Below are 23,010 nucleotides of genomic sequence, written 5' to 3'. Positions count from 1 at the left end.
ATAAAACAAGATGAACGCAAACATTTACATTTGACAAAAAAACCCCACCAAAATGCATAATTATTTTGTTTCGAAAAAATATTTTATTAACATAAATCGGTTTTACATCATTCAAACATTTACTACATTACTAGTCCTGTTTACAAAGCATTGTTACTATGAGCGCTCATAAAAATCTGGATGAATAAAACTTCCAGAAAAAAGGAAGCAACCATATGAACACAGCCGAAGATTGATTTTAGAGCCTGATAAGGAACTCAGTATGCCAAGACCGGTTGCTGTAGTAACCAGGAATTTGCTCATGCAGATGCCACTGGACCCAGTTCTGTAGTCACATCTACATTTTTGAATAACAAAGTTTTTGAACAACAAGGTTTTCATCAATGATTCCACAAATCAATACATAAAAAAAAAATACAGAACTTGTTCCTCTTATTTGCGAGTAGTGTGGTGTAGTTTGTACTTGTGTCTTTTGTGATGTTGCTCGTACATTGTATTGTACAGTCAGTGCATTTCAGTTTGGGTTTTAATAATGCCCTGTTTAATAACGTAATATTCCACGGCACTGTGTCCCTAGTGTTCGTAAACAACCATCCTAGATGCAGGGATGGATTACAGACCGGGCCAATGGAACCAGGGGCCCTTGACACCCCCTCCTTTTCGTCATGAAAACGACATTTAGAGGGGGCCCTTGGAGAAAATTGGCCCTGGGCCTTTGCAAGTCATAATCCGTCCCTGCCTAGATGGTAAGTTTATGTGCTACTTGCCAGATCTAGACATGAAACAACCCGTTCACACCGAACGTGCTGATGCATCTGTTTGCGCCATTTTGTAATTGTTTGTAAATATGCATTAGATTGACATCTTTGACTTTTGCGCCGCATCCAACAGTTTTTTTCAGTGATGGCTTGTCAAGTTTAAAAGAATGTTATCTTGTAAATATGCTTCTTAAGACACCCTTTGTTCAGGGCTGGAATAAGGGGGGTGCTGGGGTAGGCTTTGACCCCCCTCCCCCAAATTATCCTCACCAAGCACAAATGAAGCAAAAGGTCGAATTGTATCATCATGCCCTTAACCCTTACAAAATGTGCTGAAACAAGCATTCAGATGTTTGTTGTGCTGTGTTTTGCTTTTTTTTTAGCACAAGAATGTTCACTCTGAATGGCCCTTACATTTTTAAAAATGCATGTTGAGGCACCTTCAGTTATTTATTTATAATTTTTTTTTTGTGGGGTCTTGCTTTTTTTTAGCGCACAAATATGTTTGCTCTGAATGGCCCATTAAACTTTTAAAAATCTCGAGACAACTACATCCAGAAATTGTGCTGTATCTAGCTTTTTGCAATGCAAGGACGTGTTCAGTCTTAACGATCCCTAAGAATATCAATTTCATCTAATGAAAAAATGTACAGGTCATATTTCATCCCAAAATGAAAAAAATTAAATAAAATGGAAATTGTATTTTGCCTAAAAAAAAATATGTTAAGGACCATTAAGATTTATTTTTCCTTTTCATTGTGATATTTTCATGACAGTTAAGCAAACCCCCCTCTCCCATAAAGTGTTTAAAAACTGCAAAAAAAAAATGCAAAGAATTATTATTATTTTTTTTTTTTAAATGGTAATAAGAAAGGCTTAATTTGATCTTTTAGCAAAATATTATGTTTTCTTTTGATCTTGGAATGAAGTATGACCTGAAAATTTTCTGAAAGCATCTTATTCTACAGTAGAGATCTACAAGTTCAACACTCTGAAACAGTCAACACAGGGCAGATTTGTGTGGCATTACTAACTCAGCTCAGGTCAAATATCTCATGGCACCAGCATGGGACAGCAGAGGAAATGATGTTTATGGAACATAAAAACAACAATTGAAAGCTACAGATCTTCTAGACAATGTTTTTCTTGCGGACACTGCACAGCTTAGCTATGGTTTTACTACCAGAGTTGAGTGTGCTATGGCCCGACCACATGATTGCAATGTTATAACACTGATCATGTGATAAAACGCATTGGTGCACATAAACATTCATCTGGCTTAGCTCAGCATTACCCAATACTTGCTCCTCAACCCATTTGCATTAAAAGACTGATGACTAAAGGCACACATTTCTGTGGGAACATTCAAGGCACTCAAGGCCTCTTCATACTACCCAAACAAACCTCATTAACCCTTAAATGCATTCCTCAGGTCTTTAGTGACCCAGGACCTCATTCCACCTCCTTTACCTCATCCATTTTTTCTTTAGTATTCCTCAGCCTTTCTCTTATGAATCGTCTAATATCTGAATAATAGTTTTTTAATTTTAGAATTTTTTTTATGATTCATATCATATCCAAGTTTACTTCCACAGGATATCTATTTCTTTGTGTATAACAAGAAAAATGAGTGGCATATTCTTACAAATTATTACTACATTTTATCTAAAGCGACTTAAAATGAGGAACATGGCAGGGAATTTGTCTTACAAATAATACATTGTGTCGACTTTCTGCACAATGGTGGTGAATTATTAGTATCCCTAATGAGTGTACAAATACATATTGTACATATTATTTGTTACTCAAGGTGGCGCTGCTGTTTTAAGATTGACTTGATTTACATTTGACATTGCTATTTGACGAATAAGCAACATATAACTATAAAATATAGTAAGTACAGCACATGAACGTTTTGATACGTCTGTTTAGACTCAGTAAGGAAATACGTATATGTAACTTATGCGTAGCTTAGCTCAATATGCTTTTTAAGGTCAGTTGAGTTGCAAAAAAATTTCAGCGTGGAAGTGATGAATACCATTCTATCATTTGTTGCATCTTCTCCTTGACATATACAAAATAAAAAGCCAAAATATAACATAATATATTCTATTCTGTCATTATCTAATTTGTCTTAAACATGCTACACTATCTGGGGATGTTGTAGATCAATTTGTGATGGATATGAATGCCGGGTCACTAAAAATCTGAGGTATGTAATAATGTTTGGCAAAACTCCCATTTAAGGGTTAAAGAAATATGAATTATGAACTCAACCTTTCAAACTTGTATTCCATTATTTATTTATTTTTTGGTGGAACAGAAAAATATTTTTTTTTGAAGAATTTGTTTGCTTTGATAGCTTTGTGTAAGGACCATATAGACATTTAAGTCATTATTCACTGATAATCTAAAAGGCGGTCGCACACCGGACGAGAAGACCCATGCCACGGCGCAGCTAGGACACGGCACAGGTAATAATAATATATGTCCGATGATAATGATTTGGGTCGAATTTAATGGAAAATATGCGAGTTGCGCTCTGTGACGTGGCAGAAATTTGAGCAGCTTCCATAGTTGTTGGTTGGTGCCGCCGAGAGACGCCAAGCAGCGGCGGTGGTGTGAGTACATTCATAGAAAACATTCGTTTCGAATTTTAGAACGAGCCATGTCGTTCGGCAGACGCGACCAGTGTGCGACCCTCTTCGACCGAAGCTCTGAAATATTATTTGCATTCGGATTCAAAAACTCCACATCGACATGTTGTGCAAGGTTGTCGTTATTGCGGAAAGGCTATTTGTTCCTGCTTCCGTCATAACTGAAAGCGTTGCACCAGTTTGAATATGTGGATATAACATTTTTATTTCAACCTAGCATACGGCTTGAGAACACTCAGAAAACAGTGCACAAAAGTATTGACTACTTTTACATTGTTTTTAGAGCTGTTTGCGATGATCTGTATGAAAATCTACCATAAGATTCTTAAAAAATTCTTTGTGTTTTCTGCAAAAATAATAATAATTATAAAAAAAGAATTACAGCACAGGGGTAATGGGTAAATAAGACAGAATTTTTGGGTGAACTATTCATTCAAACAAATATACGTTTGCTAACAATCACCAGTTTGTGTATTTATTTGAGATTTCTCAGGACTAGAAACATTCAAAGGTGATCTCATAAAAAAAATAAAAAATAAAAATAAAGTGTTTTCCATTAACAAGACTTGAGCTTGTGTCCTTTAAGACAGCTAATGTCAGGACAATGCAGTCAGATTAGGTGACAGCTCTCTCAGAGGATACCCGTAGCAGGTTCAACCAGTTTAGTATCTACAGAGCACAGTCAATATGTGCATATGCGTGTTTATGCCTGTGTGGAGGATGGATAGGATAATACAAATAAAAAATGTCACACTCCCATCTGGCAGTTGGCTTTGTGATTGGGCCTTCTCATTATATTTATGTACTATAATTTCTGATTCTTAGGAAAGGCTCCTAAGCTATAAATACATTCATTATTTATAGAGATTTTGAATTTTTTGAATATATTTAATTAGCTTTAAGTTATTCACTACTCAAAAAGCATGTACAGTCCACCAAAAATTTAAACTAGCACTTTGCAATGTACATTCAATTTCTGGAGGGAACGTTCACAAAGGCACTGATTCCATCACCAAATTTTGTGCTCTTTTTCTATTCTTTTCTATTCATTTAGATAAACATAATCTGCAATAGTTCCAAAGCAAAACATTTCCATCAAGGTTATAATGGCTGAATGATAAATGTGCAAAAATACAATAGGGTTATTGTTTACTTCATCCTTACAGGACAAGCTGGAAATTAAACTATTTTTATGCAGAAAAACCTTGTGCCATAGAGGAAAACCAAATCAAGGTGTGTCATTTATTGATGTAACCTGTTTTGTTGCCCAGCCCCCATTCTTTTAATGCATATTTTATTAACTTTCTTTTAAATTCGCACCGGTTACCTGGTTTGCATGAAATGTGACATACAGTACAGTGTATTTATGCTGTTTGGTCAAAAATCTTGTAGAGTATGGCATTTCCTGGTCAGTTGGAAGTTGTAACAGAACATTCCGGGTCATTCAAAACCCAAAAAAAAAGGACCGGAAATTTCTCACAACAGCAGGCAGCCGCCCCTCTTCTTTTTCTTGCGGACTTGCAGCGCCGCTCTAGTGGCCATTTCGAATACCTCCCTCACACCATCCTTAGTCTTGGCAGAGCACTCCAGGTAGCCAAATGCGCTAATACGATTTGCCATGTCCCTGCCCTCCTCTGGTTTAACTGGCTCCTGAAAGCAAAATACCACATAAAATTCACACTCAATATAATGCAGAACCAACTTAATTTTTACTTGGAAAAACTGTGGGGAATTCTGAGGAATGAAATGAAGTCAAGCTTCATGATTGCTGTAGCAAAGTGAATGGCAACAGTCTGCCGGCTAATTAACATTTTGGAGGATTTGAGTATAAGAGATTTAATGCCCATTACAATGAAAATACAACCTATGTGGAGACAGTTCTTTCAATTAGTCAAACTTCCACTGAGACTTTTGGAAGCATTTGATGTTACTTGAATTGGTGATATTTTAGAGCATTTCTATCTTTATACTATGGAAGGCTTTGGTTTGAAAATTTTAATAAAGCATTACATTGTATCATTGCTGTGTTTTCTTTCCTAAAAGAGAAATAAATGCATTTTGAAAGAAGTATATATAGAGTTAAATATCAGAGGGTAAACATTTTTTGATTAATCGTAATTAACTCTGAAAAAGTATGCGATTAATTGGAAATGAAAATGTAATCGACTGTCAGCATTAATACATACATACATACATACACACTCTGTATATGTATATACAGTATAAATACAGTATATATATATATTTGTATTTATAATTATTTAAATTATCATTTTTATTTAGGGGCCTTTCTCAGCGAATATTGGTATTTGCAATTAATTTGATTAATCGGCATATCAAGTAATTCATTTGATTACAATTTTAATAGACTGACAACACTAATATAAGAATTTTGGGCAGGACTTGATTTTATCCAGTGTGAATTGTTTGAATAATGAAAAATGGGCATTCCATTCCAGAATGGAGGTCAAGATCACATACCAATCCAATGGTACGGTTTCTTTAACAAATCTATTGTTATTATACTTAAATTAATGCATTAAATATTTGCAAGATTTTAGAGTAGCTGTTTTATCTTATTCAGTAGCCTAAAGCAATGTCTAAATAGCTATTTGGCTATTTTTAATATGCAGAAAAATAAAAGGCATTTCTGAGAATTCATATTTTGAAGAAAGAAAATAATGTTTCAAGTCTTGCACAAAGATCATGAACTTGACCTTAAGAAAGAAAATGGGGTCAAATTTGATTTTAAGTTGACTCAAAGGATACATATGTTAGATGAAGCTGACAGTATTGCTATTGGTAGCTTAAAGAACAATCAAAATATTTGCGAGTAATGGGTTGTGACAGGGCGGAGGGCTGGGCCGGGTCGTGATTTTACACACCCGGTTCCTTATAAGGCTAATCAAGCATCCGAGAGGGATAAAGGCCGACTGTGGATGGTGGTGCGACAGAGAGAGAATGTTTACGGGCAGCTGTCCGCCCTATGTGTGTTTGTGTATTTTGGTTTCAGTTTTACATTAATATATTATTTATATTGTCAAGCCAGTTCCATTGTTCCCTTTACACTGGTGCCGAAGACCCGGGAAGGAGGAGGGATACGGCGTAGTGGAGTTCTCGCCACTACCCTCCACCCCAACGGAGCAGCCACGGCCATCTTCCAGGGAACGGAGTGGCCGAGGACCAAGCTACAGTGTATCAGAGAACTGGCGAGTAAGTGTTTTTTCTTTCTTTAACTCTCTCCTCTCTCTCTCCCACTGCCGCTCCATGTTGGCCTTTTCCCTCTCTTTTAAATTTTACAGTGTTTTTTGTTGGGGGGTACTGCACTGTTACAGGGAGTACCCCCCTATTTTTCATTATTATTTACCTCCCCCTGTCCCCTCCCAGAAGGAACGCAGGGATGACCTGCCGGCAGACGGGGCATAAGGCACGCCTTCCCCTGGGGAAAGGGGGGCTGTATGTCATGCCGGGGGCTCCCTGGCCTGAGAGAACGAGGGAGGAATGTGACAGGGCGGAGGGCGTGGCCGGGTCATGATTTTACACACCCAGTACCTTATCAGGCTAATCAAGCCCCCCGAGAGGGATAAAGGCCGACTGCGGACGGTGGAGCGACAGAGAGAGAGAATGTTCACAGGCAGCTGTCCATCCTATGTGCGTGTTTGGGTCTTTTGGTTTCAGTTTTACATTAAAATATAATTTATATCGTCAAGCCGGCTCTCGCATCCTCCTTTCCATTGTTCCATTTACATGGGTGTTCAAAGTTTGCGAAAATCTGCTGAGCTTTCCGACTGGTGCCGACTAATTGAACCCATTTTTTCTGCCCAGTGTCAAAAGATCCACACTATTGCTGATGCATCATTTGGGGGGCGAGGCAAGGATAGCATTAGTCATCTGTAATTGTGGTTGGACTGGTGTGTTTGATAAATGATAATGATAAGGCCTTCTAGAGAGACAGTAACGGCAGCTACCAAGCATTTTTTAACGGGACTCCCCGTGGTGACGAAGCTGGCCCACCTGCTTCATCTTGTTCAGCTCTCTCCGTGTGTGCTCATCATTCCTCAGATCTTTCTTATTCCCAACAAGGATTATGGGAACGTTCGGGCAGAAGTGCTTCACCTCAGGTGTCCATTTCTCTGGGATATTCTCTGTGAGATCACACAAACACACTCAAAATTGATATATGTCAAACTTTCTAAACAGATTGTAATCTAAATCAAGGCTTATCTAAAACCAAAAGTGTGCTGTAGACTATAAAAAGATAAAAACTGTTATACATTACAGCACTCTTTATTTTGTATTTAAATAATGTTAAATATATAAACAGTACATGTGTATGCACACTACCAGTCAGTTTGGACACACCTACTCTTTCTCCATACAGCTACATTTTAGAATAATATAAAAGCCATAAAAACTAGGTAAATATCAGAATATTTGAGAATATTCAGCATTAATATCTGCATCATTTCCAATCAAATACATTTGCAAAATTATGCACAAAAAATATATATATTTAAAAGGTGCAATATGTAACAATTTCCATGTAATATTCTATTTTGCCAATGCCATAAGGATTGATCTGTGTAATTTTAGCTAACTTGATCTTGCCTGCAAACGCAGACGAATTGCAAGCTATCTTGCTTTGTAACTTTCAAATAATTTCAACGATCTTCTCTTTATACTAAAAGTCAGGTATACAGGATAAATGTAAGCCAATGCGTTGGTTTCTTGAACATATGACACAAAACATACAATAGTGCAACATAACTGTGCAGTGCAACAGTAAACTGTCTGGTATAGTTCAGTAGTGTGTAGCTGTATGTGTGTATTAATATGCTATGTTAGCTGATGTTTTAGTTTAGTCTCAAAGTTTGTAGTAAAACAATCATAACTGTGTCATTTAAATTATGCTACCTCATCTGTCAGCATGATGCCGGTGAATCAAGTTCAGTCTATTTGTACATTACATCAATGTTTTGGCCGATGCTCGCCCACTCGCTCATGTCCCTATGGAGTGTGTGCATGAGCGTGAGCAACAGGTGCAGTTCATTTAATGGCCACAGGTGTCATTAATAACAATGGTTTCTGAATCTTACAAGCTCCACCTTTAATTATGTTTATTAAGTATACATACAATTTTCCTATGAATTTTAAAAATGTCATTTACATCTTGGAATTCTATTAAATACAATAAAGATTTTGAGATGTGGAGGATATTACATAGTGGTGGGAACTGTAAAATGGTTAAATAATGCTCATTTATGGCCTGCACTCTTAGGTTATAGAACTATGTTTTGTAATGTGAAGGCTGTAAGAGAGAAATAAGGGATTTGTCCCAACAACTCAAACCCAAATCCTATTATTTAAGAGTAATTCATGCACAAAATAACTGAAGTATGTGTTTAGGGGCTTGGGAAAGTAGTGGTGGTTCCATAAATACTATCATTTCAAAAACTCTCGAGGGAATGTGTTGCTGATTACATTGCATGACTGCTCATATTTTTACACAACATTAATTTGCTGAACTCTGCTGAATCGTGAGGTCTGAAGAACCATCTTGGAACAGTCTCCGGTTAACTTTTATGTAAGTGCTAGGGAGACACTAATGTGGTCTCTTCCTGACACAAATTTTAAGGAGAAAGAACCAGGATGTTCCTTTTGGAAGCTGGAGGAGATAAACTGCAGTGATGTTATGGAAACAAGGACTTATGATGCACCTCAGTTCTTAGACAAAACACAGGAACTTCCTGTAAGCAGTTATGACTCAAAAGTTATTTTCCACCAAGAAAGATTCTTGTTGGCCTTGATGCAGATTCGATTCATTAAAAGTCAAAGAAATAGGAGAACATTAGGCCAACCATTCTGGTGTATTTGTCAAATGTGATTACCTAAACTGTCTGGACTGTCTATGGAGAAGCACATGAGGATGACGTCTGTATCTGGGTACGACAGGGGTCTCAGACGGTCGTAGTCCTCCTGTCCTGCTGTGTCCCACAATGCCAGCTCCACCTGTTAGTGAAAATTGCACAGAATGAGTCAAACCTCAGCAAAGACTAATCAAATCCTTCCATGATTGAAAGAGCATGCCCTACTTACCAAAACATATGATACAATACGGTATTTTTTATAATGATATTATTAATTTGCCCAAAATGACTAAATTGTGATTTTTTTTCCCTTCGAAAACACCATGATTTCAACCAATGTAAAAGAATTACTTGCATATTTTTTATATCATTTTAATAGATGTAAAATATCACACAGCAACTTTTATTAAAATTTTTGAGTGATGATGCAAATTAATCATTGAGTTTTTAATCTCAATTCAATTCAGTGCAACTGACCTTAAAATGTATTAATTTACAAACCTTACTGTATGTGTATGACTAGGCTAGTTTCAGTGGGTGTCCTCTTAGGACTGTGGAACACACTACTACACAAGAACGAAGGCAAAAAAAAAAAAAAAAAAAAAAAAAGAGCATTACACTTTCCTAATCTGCACAGTTGTGGCTTAAGAACGGCTAATTGGAAACATGCGAGTACATGTGTAGCTCCTTCCAACACCCAAGCCAATGTATTTTGACCTGTTCATTCTCATTGCATCTTCTAAAGGAACAGATTGATCATATTTATCCAATAAATCTTTATCTTCTACTATGGGGGCGGGGGCAGATATGGCTGATAACCAATATAATGGCCAATATTCTAAATTTCTAAAAAATTGCCTGTTTTTTTTAAACAGGTAGTTTCACAATGAAGCTCTGATTTAGATGATCCAATCTACAATTGCATAATAATGATGTATTATAAAAGGTAAACAATATAAAATATGGATACCATTTAACCCTTTTGATCTGGTATTGACAGACTATATTGCTAGAATTTGAACATATAAGCCTGGATCTACCTCCAATATCAGTCTAATCAGAACTTTGTCGAGTAATACACACATATACATTATATATAATATATATATATATATATATATATATATATATATATATATCTCACCTGTTACCAATATATCATAAATTCCAATTCTAAAGGCAAATTAACTTTATAATTTCAATCCTTTGCATATGTCTTTCTTCCCCTCTCTAATCTCTACTGGTCAAAAGCAAGGCTTGGTTTATCCAATCAAAAGCCTAATAAATTGAATTAGGTAAACTGGTGATTAGAGAGAATCAAAGCACATTCCTTCTGCTCTCCTGTGGACTAAAGCTTAGCAATGCAGCAGAGTCATACTCTGAGGCTGGTCCCCATCATTACACTACAGTCTGTCCTAAAATCATTTAGTGCTGTTGCCACAGTGAAAAATATGAGAGAGGAAATACGTTTTCCTTCAGTGTGCACTCCAAAGCAAGATCTGAAACTCTGAAATACAATAATCTGATTGGTGTGGAATAAGGAAGCTCATATGCTCATGAGCAAACCATAAAAGATATCTCATCAACAAGACCTGAATGATATGTTATTTCTCCATTCTTCCCACATCTCAGTGTTTGGGCACTTGAGAAAGTAGAAGACACCTCTCATTGTACAAGTAGAATGAACAAGAAAGTGATTTCATAGTCAACATGAAAACGGCATTTGCAACCCATTTTACTTCTGACATAAAGTGGGCTGCAAAAGCTTACTAGTCCACAAGAGAAAATGCTTCTATTTTGTGCTTTTATAATTGAATACAAATATTTTTTTATATTGAATTAAATTTTTTTAAAAGGTTCAAATATTTACATGAATTTCAATTCAATATTTTACAATTCTGATTTCATGCTTCCATTAAAATCAACTTCTATCCACAGTGTGAAAAAAGAACAGAATGTTCTCAAAGGGCGGAAAGATTTATGCTCAAACTCCACTGAGAAGCTTCTATATATTTTGCCCAAACATTCAAAGTAAGAATATGTACAGCTATAAGCAGAATAACACCACTGAGAGCACAAGCTGGTAAGCCTTCCTCTTTTGTTCCTTAACTCCAGCATTTCCTGTGTTGGAGACATAAACTGAGCCCTCCTTTCCCAACCCCCCCTTCCATCACAGGAAATGAAGTGGTCCGTTTAATCATGCTATGGGGGTTAGCCAGTCAAACAGAGGGAGGAGGGGATATCTTGAGTCCAGTCCGGAAACCAGAAAGAACAGCCATTTCCTGCTTTGCCAAGTACCCTTTAGATTTTGTAGTGGTCAGTGCTGCAAAACATCAGCCCTCTGGGCTATCTATCTTTTAGACACATTGAAATAACCCCTTTAAAATGACCAAATCAAAAACAATGACTATTATTGTTCATCTACTGGTGTGACTAAACTATCGTTTGAACAAATATTTGCATAAGGTTTCTGTAGAAATACCAACCTGTTTGCCATCTACTTCAATGTCTGCAATGTAGTTCTCAAACACAGTGGGCACATAGACTTCTGGAAATTGGTCTTTACTGAACACTATAAGTAGACAGGTCTTTCCGCAGGCTCCATCGCCCACGATCACCAGCTTTTTCCTTATGGCTGCCATACCTGGAAAACAAAAATAAATATCTCAGCAGATGCTTCATCTAATGATTATCCCTTTTAAAGGGTTGTTCACCCAAAAATGTACATTCAGTCATTATTTCCTTACTCTCATATTGTTACAAACCCGTACGTTGTTTTGTGTGTGTAACCCAAAAGGAGAAATTTAAAAAAATATCTTTACATGGTCCTCTCAATACAATAACAGTTCATAGTGAATGGCTATAAAGTGTCAAAAAGGACAATAAAACACCATAGAAATAGTATATTCTGTTTTGTGTGCTTTATTCCAAGTCTTCTGAAGACATACTATAGCTTTGTATAGGGAACAGTAAGAAATTTATATCATTATTCACTGTTAATCTTTTCCACCGAAGTGCTGAAATCTCCTCCGGTTTTTCATTAGAACTATCTGTTTAAAAGTGTGTTTACTGATTGCAATTTGCAGCAATAAATCATCAGGAAGTCATTTATTTACAATGGGAGTTGGCAATTTGAGGTGACATTTCATTTGGCTATTTGTGCTTCAGCTAATCACATGCTTTAATGCTAAATGTAACAATACAGATATGAATGCTAATTGAAAGAAAAAAGAAAATCAATATAACACTGAAACTCGAGTAGTCCAAACACTTCTTAAGCATATGTGTGTTATGCTCAATAATTACTGCTGTTTTGGTTAAAGTCTAAATCCATAATTACTTCAGCTGGCAGGCCATTAGTGGTGCTATAACAGCAGCCTTTTAACAACCACTTTTCATTTATTTCTATGGTACGTCTTCCAATTTATTCTCTCACATAAAACTAATTCCTGTAGTGCCCTCTTTAAAATGATGGATTGTGTGTTAAGTGCACACCTAATTTGCTCCTTCATTTCTAATTTGGCTTTAATAAGTTGGATTACATTTTTTTTCTCTCAGCGAATAGGACATAAAATGAACTCAAACTGTATTGGACCAATATTATCGTCTTATTCAGCCATATGTTATCCACCATAAAAGAACAACAGACCACAAGGCAAATGCAAACCCCTGAATTAAGACCAGCCTGTAAAAACATGTGTATGCACACATGATATAAACATCTGTCTAACATGAAACCGATATCAAACTTCCCTTGCGGACAAAATCATCATGGGCTATAACAACAACGCAATGCATTCTGAACCCAAACACATTTGTCATCATACTTGCAACAACTATTACAAATGAATTAGTTTGAACATGCAAATTGCATCAAGAAATTACGCACCTTAAATGAACTTTGTTTTGGCCATGTTTTTGGCCTTTGCTTATGAAACCCTATATGAATGTGCCTGGAATATTTTTTTACAGAAATGTTTCAGGTTTATTACAAGTTAAGATGGCATAATGTTGATTACCACAAATAATATTTTTGACTTATCCCTCATTTATTCAAAAAGGAATTTTACAGTAAGTGAATGGGGCCAGTCCATAAACATTCAAATACACACAGTTTCAAAAGTATAGCCATAATCCACAAACGTGTCACATGTTCAGGGTCCGTAATGAACACTGCCAAGCGGCAAATGTGGGTACATTTTCTATTTGGCTGTTGAATTTCACGGTGTCATACAGCTCTTTGGCGGTCGCTTTGTGTCAGCTTGTAAAATAATGTAACATGTTCCAGTTTTGTCATCAAAGGGGTTCTTTAGGTCTTCAGTCAGTAAGGTGCAGGACTTTACATGGAACGGGTCTCATTAGCTAGTCCTGCTACTCACCGAAAGTCTCAGTTAGCAGTAGGGATACCACACTCATGTACTTGTATGTGTGGTTCTAGTGTTGTGCTGAAAACAAGGTCCTTGGTCACATTTGCACACTCTGTTTGTAGCAGATAACGTGAGCACAGCGCTAATTCACTTCATAAGACTACAATCAATTTAATTAAATAGCAACCAATTGCAGTTTAATAATCATTTTTGCGTTGAGTCTTTTATAATGCCCGAGAAACAACATTGTCCAAAAAATAATTTTATTGTGATAGCATATCATTGAAATCAAGGCTAACTGAAAAACACAAACAATGACATCTTCAATTTCACAATCTACACCAATCAGCCACACCATTAAAACCATCTGCCTAATATTGTGTAGGTCCCCCTTGTGCCGCCTAAACAGCACCAAAAATCTCAGAATAGCATTCTGAACTGCCGCTCACTGGATGTTTTTGGCACCATACTTCGTAAATTCTAGAGACTGTTGTACGTGAAAATCCCAGGAGATCAACTCATACCAGCCCATCTGGCACCAGCAATCATACCACGGTCCAAAATATTCATGGGAATATGGGAATTATGTTGTGACTAAAAAACTTTAGATTTTAGCATCTTAAAAGAGGTCACCCATTGCCTAGATTTTGCAGAAATGTAATCTTGGCATTTTCTCAACCAACTTCTTGAGGTATCACCCTGGGATGCTTTTTAAACCATACTGAAGGAGTTCCCATCTACATGTTGGGCACTTAGTGGCTGCTTTTCTTAATTATTCGGTCCAAGTCATCCATTTCAAAAACTTTTTTTTTTAAATTTTAGTTTTGTAATTAAATACATTAATATGTTGGCAGAATTATAATTTTTGTCCATAAATCTAATTTCAAACATTTAATCATATGCCTTCAGGTTTTAAAGATCATGAGAAACTTTTCAGGACTTTATAAGATTTTTAATCAGGCACTAAAAGAGTACTCATTACTAGCTCTTTGAGCCAATGGAATCACTGTGATGTCATATGGGGACTCGATTTACTGGGTGGACTCAATTTATCATGACACAGGCTTATCGGGAGGTGAAAACTTCCATTAAAACACAAAAACGGAAAGGGCTTTAAAATAAAAGCTCGATTTAAATGGAAAAAAGTACCAAAGAAATATATCACTATTGTATAGTTAAATAAAATTCACTGTAATAATACTACTATTACTAATAATAATTAAATCAATATTAATTGTATAATATTTAAGCATACAATACCAATATCACTCCAAACAAATCAAGAACTGTTACTGTGTTATGTGTATTTAAGGCTCATGAATCTCACGATTGTTACTTACTGGTCATTCATATGACAACATGTAGTTTAAAATACAAATTTAGTTTTTTTGTAATATGTGAATAATCTGAAAATTATTCTTCATAAATAATAAAACAATACAATTCTTTAAAACAGCAGTTCACTTTTAAACTTACTTACAGTATTGTTTATTTTTCTCTGGATATCTGTAAAATCCACTTGCAATAAATAATAATAAAAAAATGCCGGTAAGAAAACTAAATGGCTGGTAAATGTTTTCATCTACAAAATTGCTAGCAAACCATCTCTGTGATAACCCTGATTATTGTGCATTTCAAATTCTATAAAAATGGTAATGCCCAAATAAGGGAATTTTAAGCTAATATATACAGTAAATGCCATCAACAGCGCGTTTGTGTATTATTTCCGGAAAAGCATGTGACGCGCCTCTCAAAGGCTTTGATGCGCGTGCCGTTAGCAGAGGCTCACGCCAAACTCGCGCGAAAATATAAACTAACAAATATAAACATTGATAGTGAATGCAAACTGCTCCGGCTTCACTTCAAATGATTATGTAATGGCAAATGTTCCTGGTTGTAACGGGTTCATATAGGCCTACGCAGTGTTTATGAAATGCAGTGCCACAGAGGAGAAGACACATGCTTTCTCCATTTCTGTGGAGTGATACAATTATGAAACTAAAACCTCAAAAGTTTTGCTAATCATGAGAAAAAGGCTAATAATCAAAGAGTAAATAAAATAATGTTTGAAAGTGAAGAAATTAGGACAGAAATATTTTACTATTGCATGATATAATATAAAATAATATATATTTTTAATGAGTTCCAAAAACAACAATGTAAATGAAAAATTGACATGTTTTAAGTATATAAAAAAATATTTAGATATTTAAAACATATTTTTTTATGTCATTCATATAGTTTTAAAGTCCTAAAAGGAAATCATATATCCCTATTTTAATATTTGAAGTTAAATCTGTAAAAAAAAATACTTGTATGAAGCATTCTTGCACCTTAAGATATGACCATTTATATGACAATTAATCGTGAAAGACCTAAAAGAGACAATTAATCGTCATAGCCCTAAAACACACAATTAATCATGATAATCACAATTATTTGTTTGACAATTAATTTTTAGCCAAATTTCATAATCATAACAGCCCTATAGCCACAACATCCTGTAATCTGGTAAATGCCATAATGCAAAGATCTCTGGTTTCATCACACCAAAATAATTTTAACACATATTGTTTACGTCTTTTGGCTATACTTTTGAAACAGTTTGTATTTTAACGTTTATCTACTATTTTTTGTGATAATTAACAATATGCCACAGATGCTGTCTAGAGCATAACTTGTATTGAAACTGGAATATTCTTTTAATAAACTGCCAGTTTTTCCATGTTAAATGTTGACAAAAACAGCAACATCTGCTAAAGCCGAAGTAGTGAAATTATGAAAAAAATGTCCCCACATCTTCAATTAATTGTGATACTGTGATACTATTGATTATGATAAACAATGAAAAAATGTCATCTTTAAAAATGGTTAATGATTATTCCAGTATAATAAGACAGTAATACAGCATAGTAGAAATTACCCTCATAGAGGTGGGAAAGCTAAAAGGTGAATTTATCATAATCCTATTGACGTCCCCAAAGAACGTGTATTATCACCTCGATCTGTACATCAATTTCCACATCAAAACCATTTATAGGAGCCACTGGCAGTGAGATAATTCTATGGGAGAAGAGAGGTGAAGTATTTGCCTGGATCTGTATGTGGGTGGTGAGAAATTTGTCCTGTATCCACGATGAATAAGTGCCAATGGGAACGCACAGCTGTGCATATGCTTCCAAATGCCCCCTGCTCATCCATTCTTGCTTAGAAATCTGACAACACACACACACACACACACACACACACACACACACACACACACACACACACACACACACACACACACACACACACACATTCTCCGCTTTCTGGCCTCCTGCACCAAGACCACTTATCAAAAGGCCTCCATCAGATTGAGCTTGGAGCAGAAATAACTTTATTTTTAGAACAACCCTCTCCTCATCTCAGCCTATGTTTGATTCTCACACAAAGGTCTATCCACCCACAGGAAAGGCAGGGTTTTACTTCCAACTAAGTCTGTTTTCAATTGCAACTAAACTGATACAATAGTTGAACAAATCAGTCAAGTTTGTTGGCCTAATCTGATCTATCAGATACTGTTCAGCAATTATATTAGCAAAGCGAGATTATTTTGAAGCAAACGAAACTAGTCTTAAAGACAAACAACATGTTTTAGTCCATAGATTTGTGAAATACACTCACTGAGCACTTTATTAAGAACACTTGTACACTTACATATTCATGCAATTATCTAAATCAGCCAATTGTGTGGCAGCAGTATAATGCATAAAATCATGCCGATCAGGGTCAGGAGCTTCAGTTAATATTCAGATCAACCATCAGAATGGGGAAAAAAATGTAATCTCAGTGATTTTGACCATGACATGATTGTTGGTGTATTTCTGTAATTGCTGATCTCCTGGGATTTCCATGCACAATAGTCTCTAGGATTTATACTGAATGGTGTCCAAAAAACATCCAGTGAGCGGAAGTTCTGCAGACGGAAACGCGTTGTTGATGAGAAATGTCGTCAGGTCCCTCCTTCACTCATTACATTGACATACACTTTAAAAGTTTCATTTCTGTCAGAATTAGTTTTTTGAAATGTCAATGTTTCAGTCTGACTGAAATCCTATCTGTCCAATTTTTGTGAAGTCAGACGAACAGACCTAGATAATGCAAATGTAGTTCGGCTTCGTCCAGCACGTATATCTGGTATTCGGACCACAATTGGCCTCTGCATTGTGTGTGTGCTACAAAAGACAAGAGATGTATTTGATGTCCTTTCTTCAAGTATTCAATTGGACAGACAGATAAAGACAGTTGCACCACCAATAATCATATTCCAATTTTTTTTGACTATAATCTTTACGATATGAGGGGTCAGGAGCGTCATTATTTAAAATGTTATGTGATATTGTCGCAAAACTTTTTCATATTGTGAAAAAGTTGTTGAATTCCTCAATGATCAGAGGTGTCTGGGGCTCCCAAGAGCGACCCCTAGTGTCACTACATCGACAAAACATCTAGTTCCCACCATCAGAGAATGGAGGTTACGACAGTAACCAAGACGTTTTCATTTTCCTGTAACTAGAACTTTAACTTAAGTTGTGAGCAGTCTGTAGAATTTACTCAGAATGGTGCAAAAACAAAAAACATCCAGTGAGTGGCAGTTCTGTGAACGGAAATGCCTTGTTGGTGAGAGAGGTCAACAGAGAATGGCCAGACTGTTTTGAACTGACAAAGCCTACAGTAACTCAGATAACCGCACTGTACAATTGTGGTGAGAAGGATAGCATCTCAGAATGCTATTCTGAGATTCGGGTTGGCGCTGTTTTGGTGGCACGAGGGGGACCTACACAATGTTAGTTGGTGGTTATAATGTTGTGGCTGATCGGTGTATATGTTAATTATTTTTTGCTCTGTTGAGTCATTTGAGAAATGTCTTATCAATTAATTACTAAAGAAATGCACATCAGTAGAGAAAATCAGGTAATTCAGGTTATAGAAACAAATAAAAAACTATATTAAGCAATATTCCTGGCTTAATAGAAGTTAAGTTTAATCAACAGCATTTATGTTATAATGTTGATTACCACAGAAATTAACTTCAACTTGTGCCTCTTTTTCTTTGAAAAAAGCAAAAATCTGGGATACAGGAGTGAATGGAGCCAATTCGTATGTGCTTCAAAAGTATAGCCAAGACGTAAACAATATGTGTGCTAACATGATATAGTGTGATAAAATCATTTCTGTGTAAAGCTATATACAAATGTACAACTTCGTTGCTATGACATAATGCTGTGAACTTTGTAATCATGCCAAAATGACAATTTAAACAACTTTACAGCTGAAAAATACATGAGTTTTAACAGAAGACTTAATGTAAGTGCTTTTAAAAAAGAAAGAAAAGTGTGGATTAATGCGGATCAAAATGTATTTTTGTGGTAAAAAACATTATGCCACAAATGCTGTATATTTCTTTAAATGCCTAAACAGTAAGTAGGCTATTTATAAATCGATTGTATTTTTAACTGACAACACTACTGTAACTCGTACTGTAACTCAAACACACCACATGGTCACAAAACCAACCAAATTATGCATGTGACTTAGAGGTTAAAGACCTCAAAATACATTTTCTGCTCTAGGAAAAATATCTTAAAAGTGTGTCAAAGTTCACCAGTTGGCAGGCTGACAAAATCTGTCAAAGGCTTACTGCGACAATAAGCGTACATGGGTTTCTGGGAGCAGTTCCTTTGATTCAAAATGGGTCTGAGATGAGTCAATAAAGCCAAACCCACTATCTAAATCAACTAGTTTATCTTACTCTGAGGTCAGATTCCAAACAATGCACCACTATGGCAAGCCGTTTTAACTTTTATTCATTTCCAGGATATGAATTCTTGATATCAACAATTCAATTTTCACTAGTTAAAATGATAATTATTGATATCAGGAATTGGATATCTACTAGTAACAATGGCAGTTTTTGATATCAGAAATTAAATTTCCACTAGTAACAATGCTAATTCTTGATATCAACAATTACATTTTTACTAGTTAAATGCTCATTCTAGATATCAAGAATTGTATTTCAACTAGTAAAAATTATAATTCTTGATATCTGTAATTGTATTTTCACTAGTGAAATGTCACCATAGGCTGCCATTCAAAATCAACTGTTGATATCAAGAATTGATTTCTTACTTGTTGAAATTCCAATTTCACATATCAGAAATACAAATCGTACTAGTAAAAACCTTTATTTTTGATATCAAGAATTCAATTGTCAGTAGTTGAAATGTCTATTCTTGATATCAACAATTGAATTGCTACTAGTAACAATGTTCATTTTTGATCTCAATAATTCCATTTTCACTAGTGACAATGTTCATTTCTGATATCATGAATGTGATTGTTACTAGTAAGAAAGCCATTTTAGATATCTGAAATTATGTTGATATCATAAATACATTTTCAGATATCAAAAATACAAAATTTTACTAGTAGCAATTCAATTGTTGATATCTAGAATATAAATTTATACTAGTAACCATGTAATTCTTGATATCAAGAATTCACATTTTTACTAGTAACAATGTAATTATTGATATCAAAAATGATATAAATACAAAGCTGATATGTGTATTCGGAATTATAACTAGTAAGAAATCAATTCTTGATATCAACAATTGATTTTGAATGGCAGCCTATGGTGACATTTCACTAGTGAAAATACAATTACAGATATCAAGAATTATAGTTTTTACTAGTTGAAATACAATTCTTGATATCTAGAATAAGCATTTAACTAGTACATATGTAATTGTTGATATCAAGAATTAGCATTGTTACTAGTGGAAATGTAATATCTGATATAAAAAATTTCCATTGTTACTAGTAGATATCGAATTCCTGATATCAATAACTATAATTTTAACTAGTGAAAATTGAATTGTTGATATCAAGAATTCATATCCTGGAAATGAATAAAAGTTAAATCGGCTTGCCATAGCACCACATGCAACTGGAACTACACAAGGAGGTCATATGTTCATATCATCAAACTACTATAAAAGGCAATGTTTTTCCAAAAAGGGTTTAATGTTTCACACAAAAGCAACTGAAGTTCCACCAGCAAACCTTTGATGAAAGAAAAACCATTGCACATGTTTAATACATTTTAAATCTTAATCTCAAACATTTAGTCTTCGATCAATAGTTTAGTAGCATTAAATTGTCTCGCCAACAACTTCATATTACTTGCAATGCAAAATGCATTTAATAATCAGGGAAAACAATGATAAGAAGGTGGATTTAGTGGAGATCAGTCCTTGTAATTTGCAGACAAGCCTCTTTAATAGCCATTTAATTCTACTTATACCAGGCATTGTACTATAGGCCTCTCACTTAACTACCACTTAGCCTGTAGAAAAGTCAATAGAAAAGGATTGCGAGAAACTGACATACTGTATGTAAAAAAAAAAAAAAATGACAGCTTTGTCCTGGAGTATGCCCTGCCATACTCAATCTACTGATTCTTGAATAATCACACACACACACACACACACACACACACACACGTTGTGTTTCCATGTTTTATGGGGACTTTCCATAGACATAATGGTTTTTATACTGTACAAACTTTATATTCTATCCCCTAAACCTAACCCTACCCCTAAACCTAAACCTCACAGAAAACCTTCTGCATTTTTACATTTTCAAAAAACATAATTTAGTATGATTTATAAGCTGTTTTCCTCATGGGGACCGACAAAATGTCCCCACAAGGTCAAAAATTTCGGGTTTTACTATCCTTATGGGGACATTTGGTCCCCACAAAGTGATAAATACACGCTCACACACACACACACACACACACACACACACACACACACTTTTTATGACCTCAAATTAATTGAGAGACTACATGGGATATTTGCACGTCTAAAAATGTATGTTACACTGCATGATTTTTCCAATTTGTTCCAATCATGTATGACTTTATTTGGTGATACAAAAAAAGATGTTAGGCTGAATGAGAGCCTCAGTCAACATTCATCCTCATTGTATTGACAATATAAAATAAAAAATTAAATGAAAGTAAATGGCGAATGAGGCTTTCAGTTCCTACCATTCTGCTAACTTAGTTTAGAAGCTTTCGGCGGCATGTCTCCCAAGACCACTAGTTTACCTGAATGCAAACGTATGAGTGTAACTGGCCTACAACATCTCTAGGATTAAGGAGCAGGCCTTATTGACCATTCAAAGCATTTAACTTCAATGAATCAGCGTTTCAGATGGCTAGATTGAAAGCGCGACAGTAATATAGATAGGCCGACGTGTCACCTTGACTTTGGTGGAACAACAGGTTAGTCGCTTTTCTGGGTATAGGGGAAAAGTTTTCGACACAAGCACTGCCGACTGAAACGCCCTGAAGTGACTGAAGGGAAACTGTTTATGTACAGGGCTCGACTCGAAATGATTCAATGTATCACGGAATAATCGAATCCCGCGCGGAGCTTGGCAATTCGCAGTGTTTTTGTTCCCAAGTAGCCTAGCCTAGTCAGAACGGAAAACTACAAGGGAACGTTCCCACCGAACACGTTTTTCGTTCGACGGTGCTGCTATTCAATTTGTTTTCAATGTAATCATGCGGTATATTTCGCTGTTTTTATCAGCGTCTTTTTTTGTTGTTGCGTTTTTTTAGAACACGCACCACGTTAAAAAGAACCTTAACTTTAAAAATCTCGAGACACACCCGTATTGTTTAATTATTTGAGCTGCGTCTAGCGTCTTTTCAAAAAACAAGAACGCGTTAGGTGTGAACGGCCCCTTACAATGTATCTAAAATAATCGAATTCCGCGCGAAGCTTTGCGATGTGTGTGTTTTTTTTTGTTTACAATTGAATTTTTATGTTCTACGAAAATCTAAATGTTGATACTCCCGTTTGTCCGGCAGTTTTGCCTTTTTTTTTTCTTCTTTTTTTTACTTTAAATATAAGAAATGCCGATTTGATCACGAACGATTAAAAACATCAACTATAATACGTTAAGAAAAATGACCGATTTTCTTGTTCTTCAAACTATTGCGGATAGCGGATCACCAGCCACCACCTACTTTTTCCACACCGTCTCTACAAAGCAAAACTTGTTTTCTACCAACATTCCTCAAGTCCCTACATTTCATGTAAGGTAGGCTATATAAAAAAAAAAACATGCATACCTTATTTCCTCGCTAGGTTGAGATTCCCTGTAGTCCCGGTGGTCGTGTATCCAAGTTTTCGGCACAATGTGGAGAAATGCCCCAGGATTATTGCTATAAAGAGACGAGTCTTGACTCACAGAGGACCCGCCCGCTGTAATGGGAATTACACTCGACCGCTGTGCTGCT

At 35.7% G+C, this 23,010-nt stretch overlaps 1 protein-coding gene across 1 annotated transcript; it reads right to left on the bottom strand.

The window, feature by feature from the left end:
* Window positions 1–69: 69 nt before the first annotated feature.
* Window positions 70–23,003, bottom strand: LOC127646450 (rho-related GTP-binding protein RhoA-D-like). Its single transcript, XM_052130116.1, has 5 exons — window positions 22,843–23,003; window positions 11,769–11,926; window positions 9,304–9,424; window positions 7,430–7,560; window positions 70–5,065 (listed from the first exon to the last, which is right to left on the bottom strand). Exons 2-5 carry the CDS (start codon window positions 11,922–11,924, stop codon window positions 4,892–4,894), a joined length of 582 nt encoding a protein of 193 aa, XP_051986076.1. The 5' UTR covers window positions 11,925–11,926; window positions 22,843–23,003; the 3' UTR covers window positions 70–4,891.
* Window positions 23,004–23,010: the final 7 nt, after the last annotated feature.

The sequence above is a fragment of the Xyrauchen texanus genome, chromosome 7 (genome assembly GCF_025860055.1).
Source record: "Xyrauchen texanus isolate HMW12.3.18 chromosome 7, RBS_HiC_50CHRs, whole genome shotgun sequence".
NCBI lineage: Eukaryota > Metazoa > Chordata > Actinopteri > Cypriniformes > Catostomidae > Xyrauchen > Xyrauchen texanus.
Note: the sequence above shows the minus strand (reverse complement) of the source record. Positions and strands in the feature narration are given on the sequence as shown.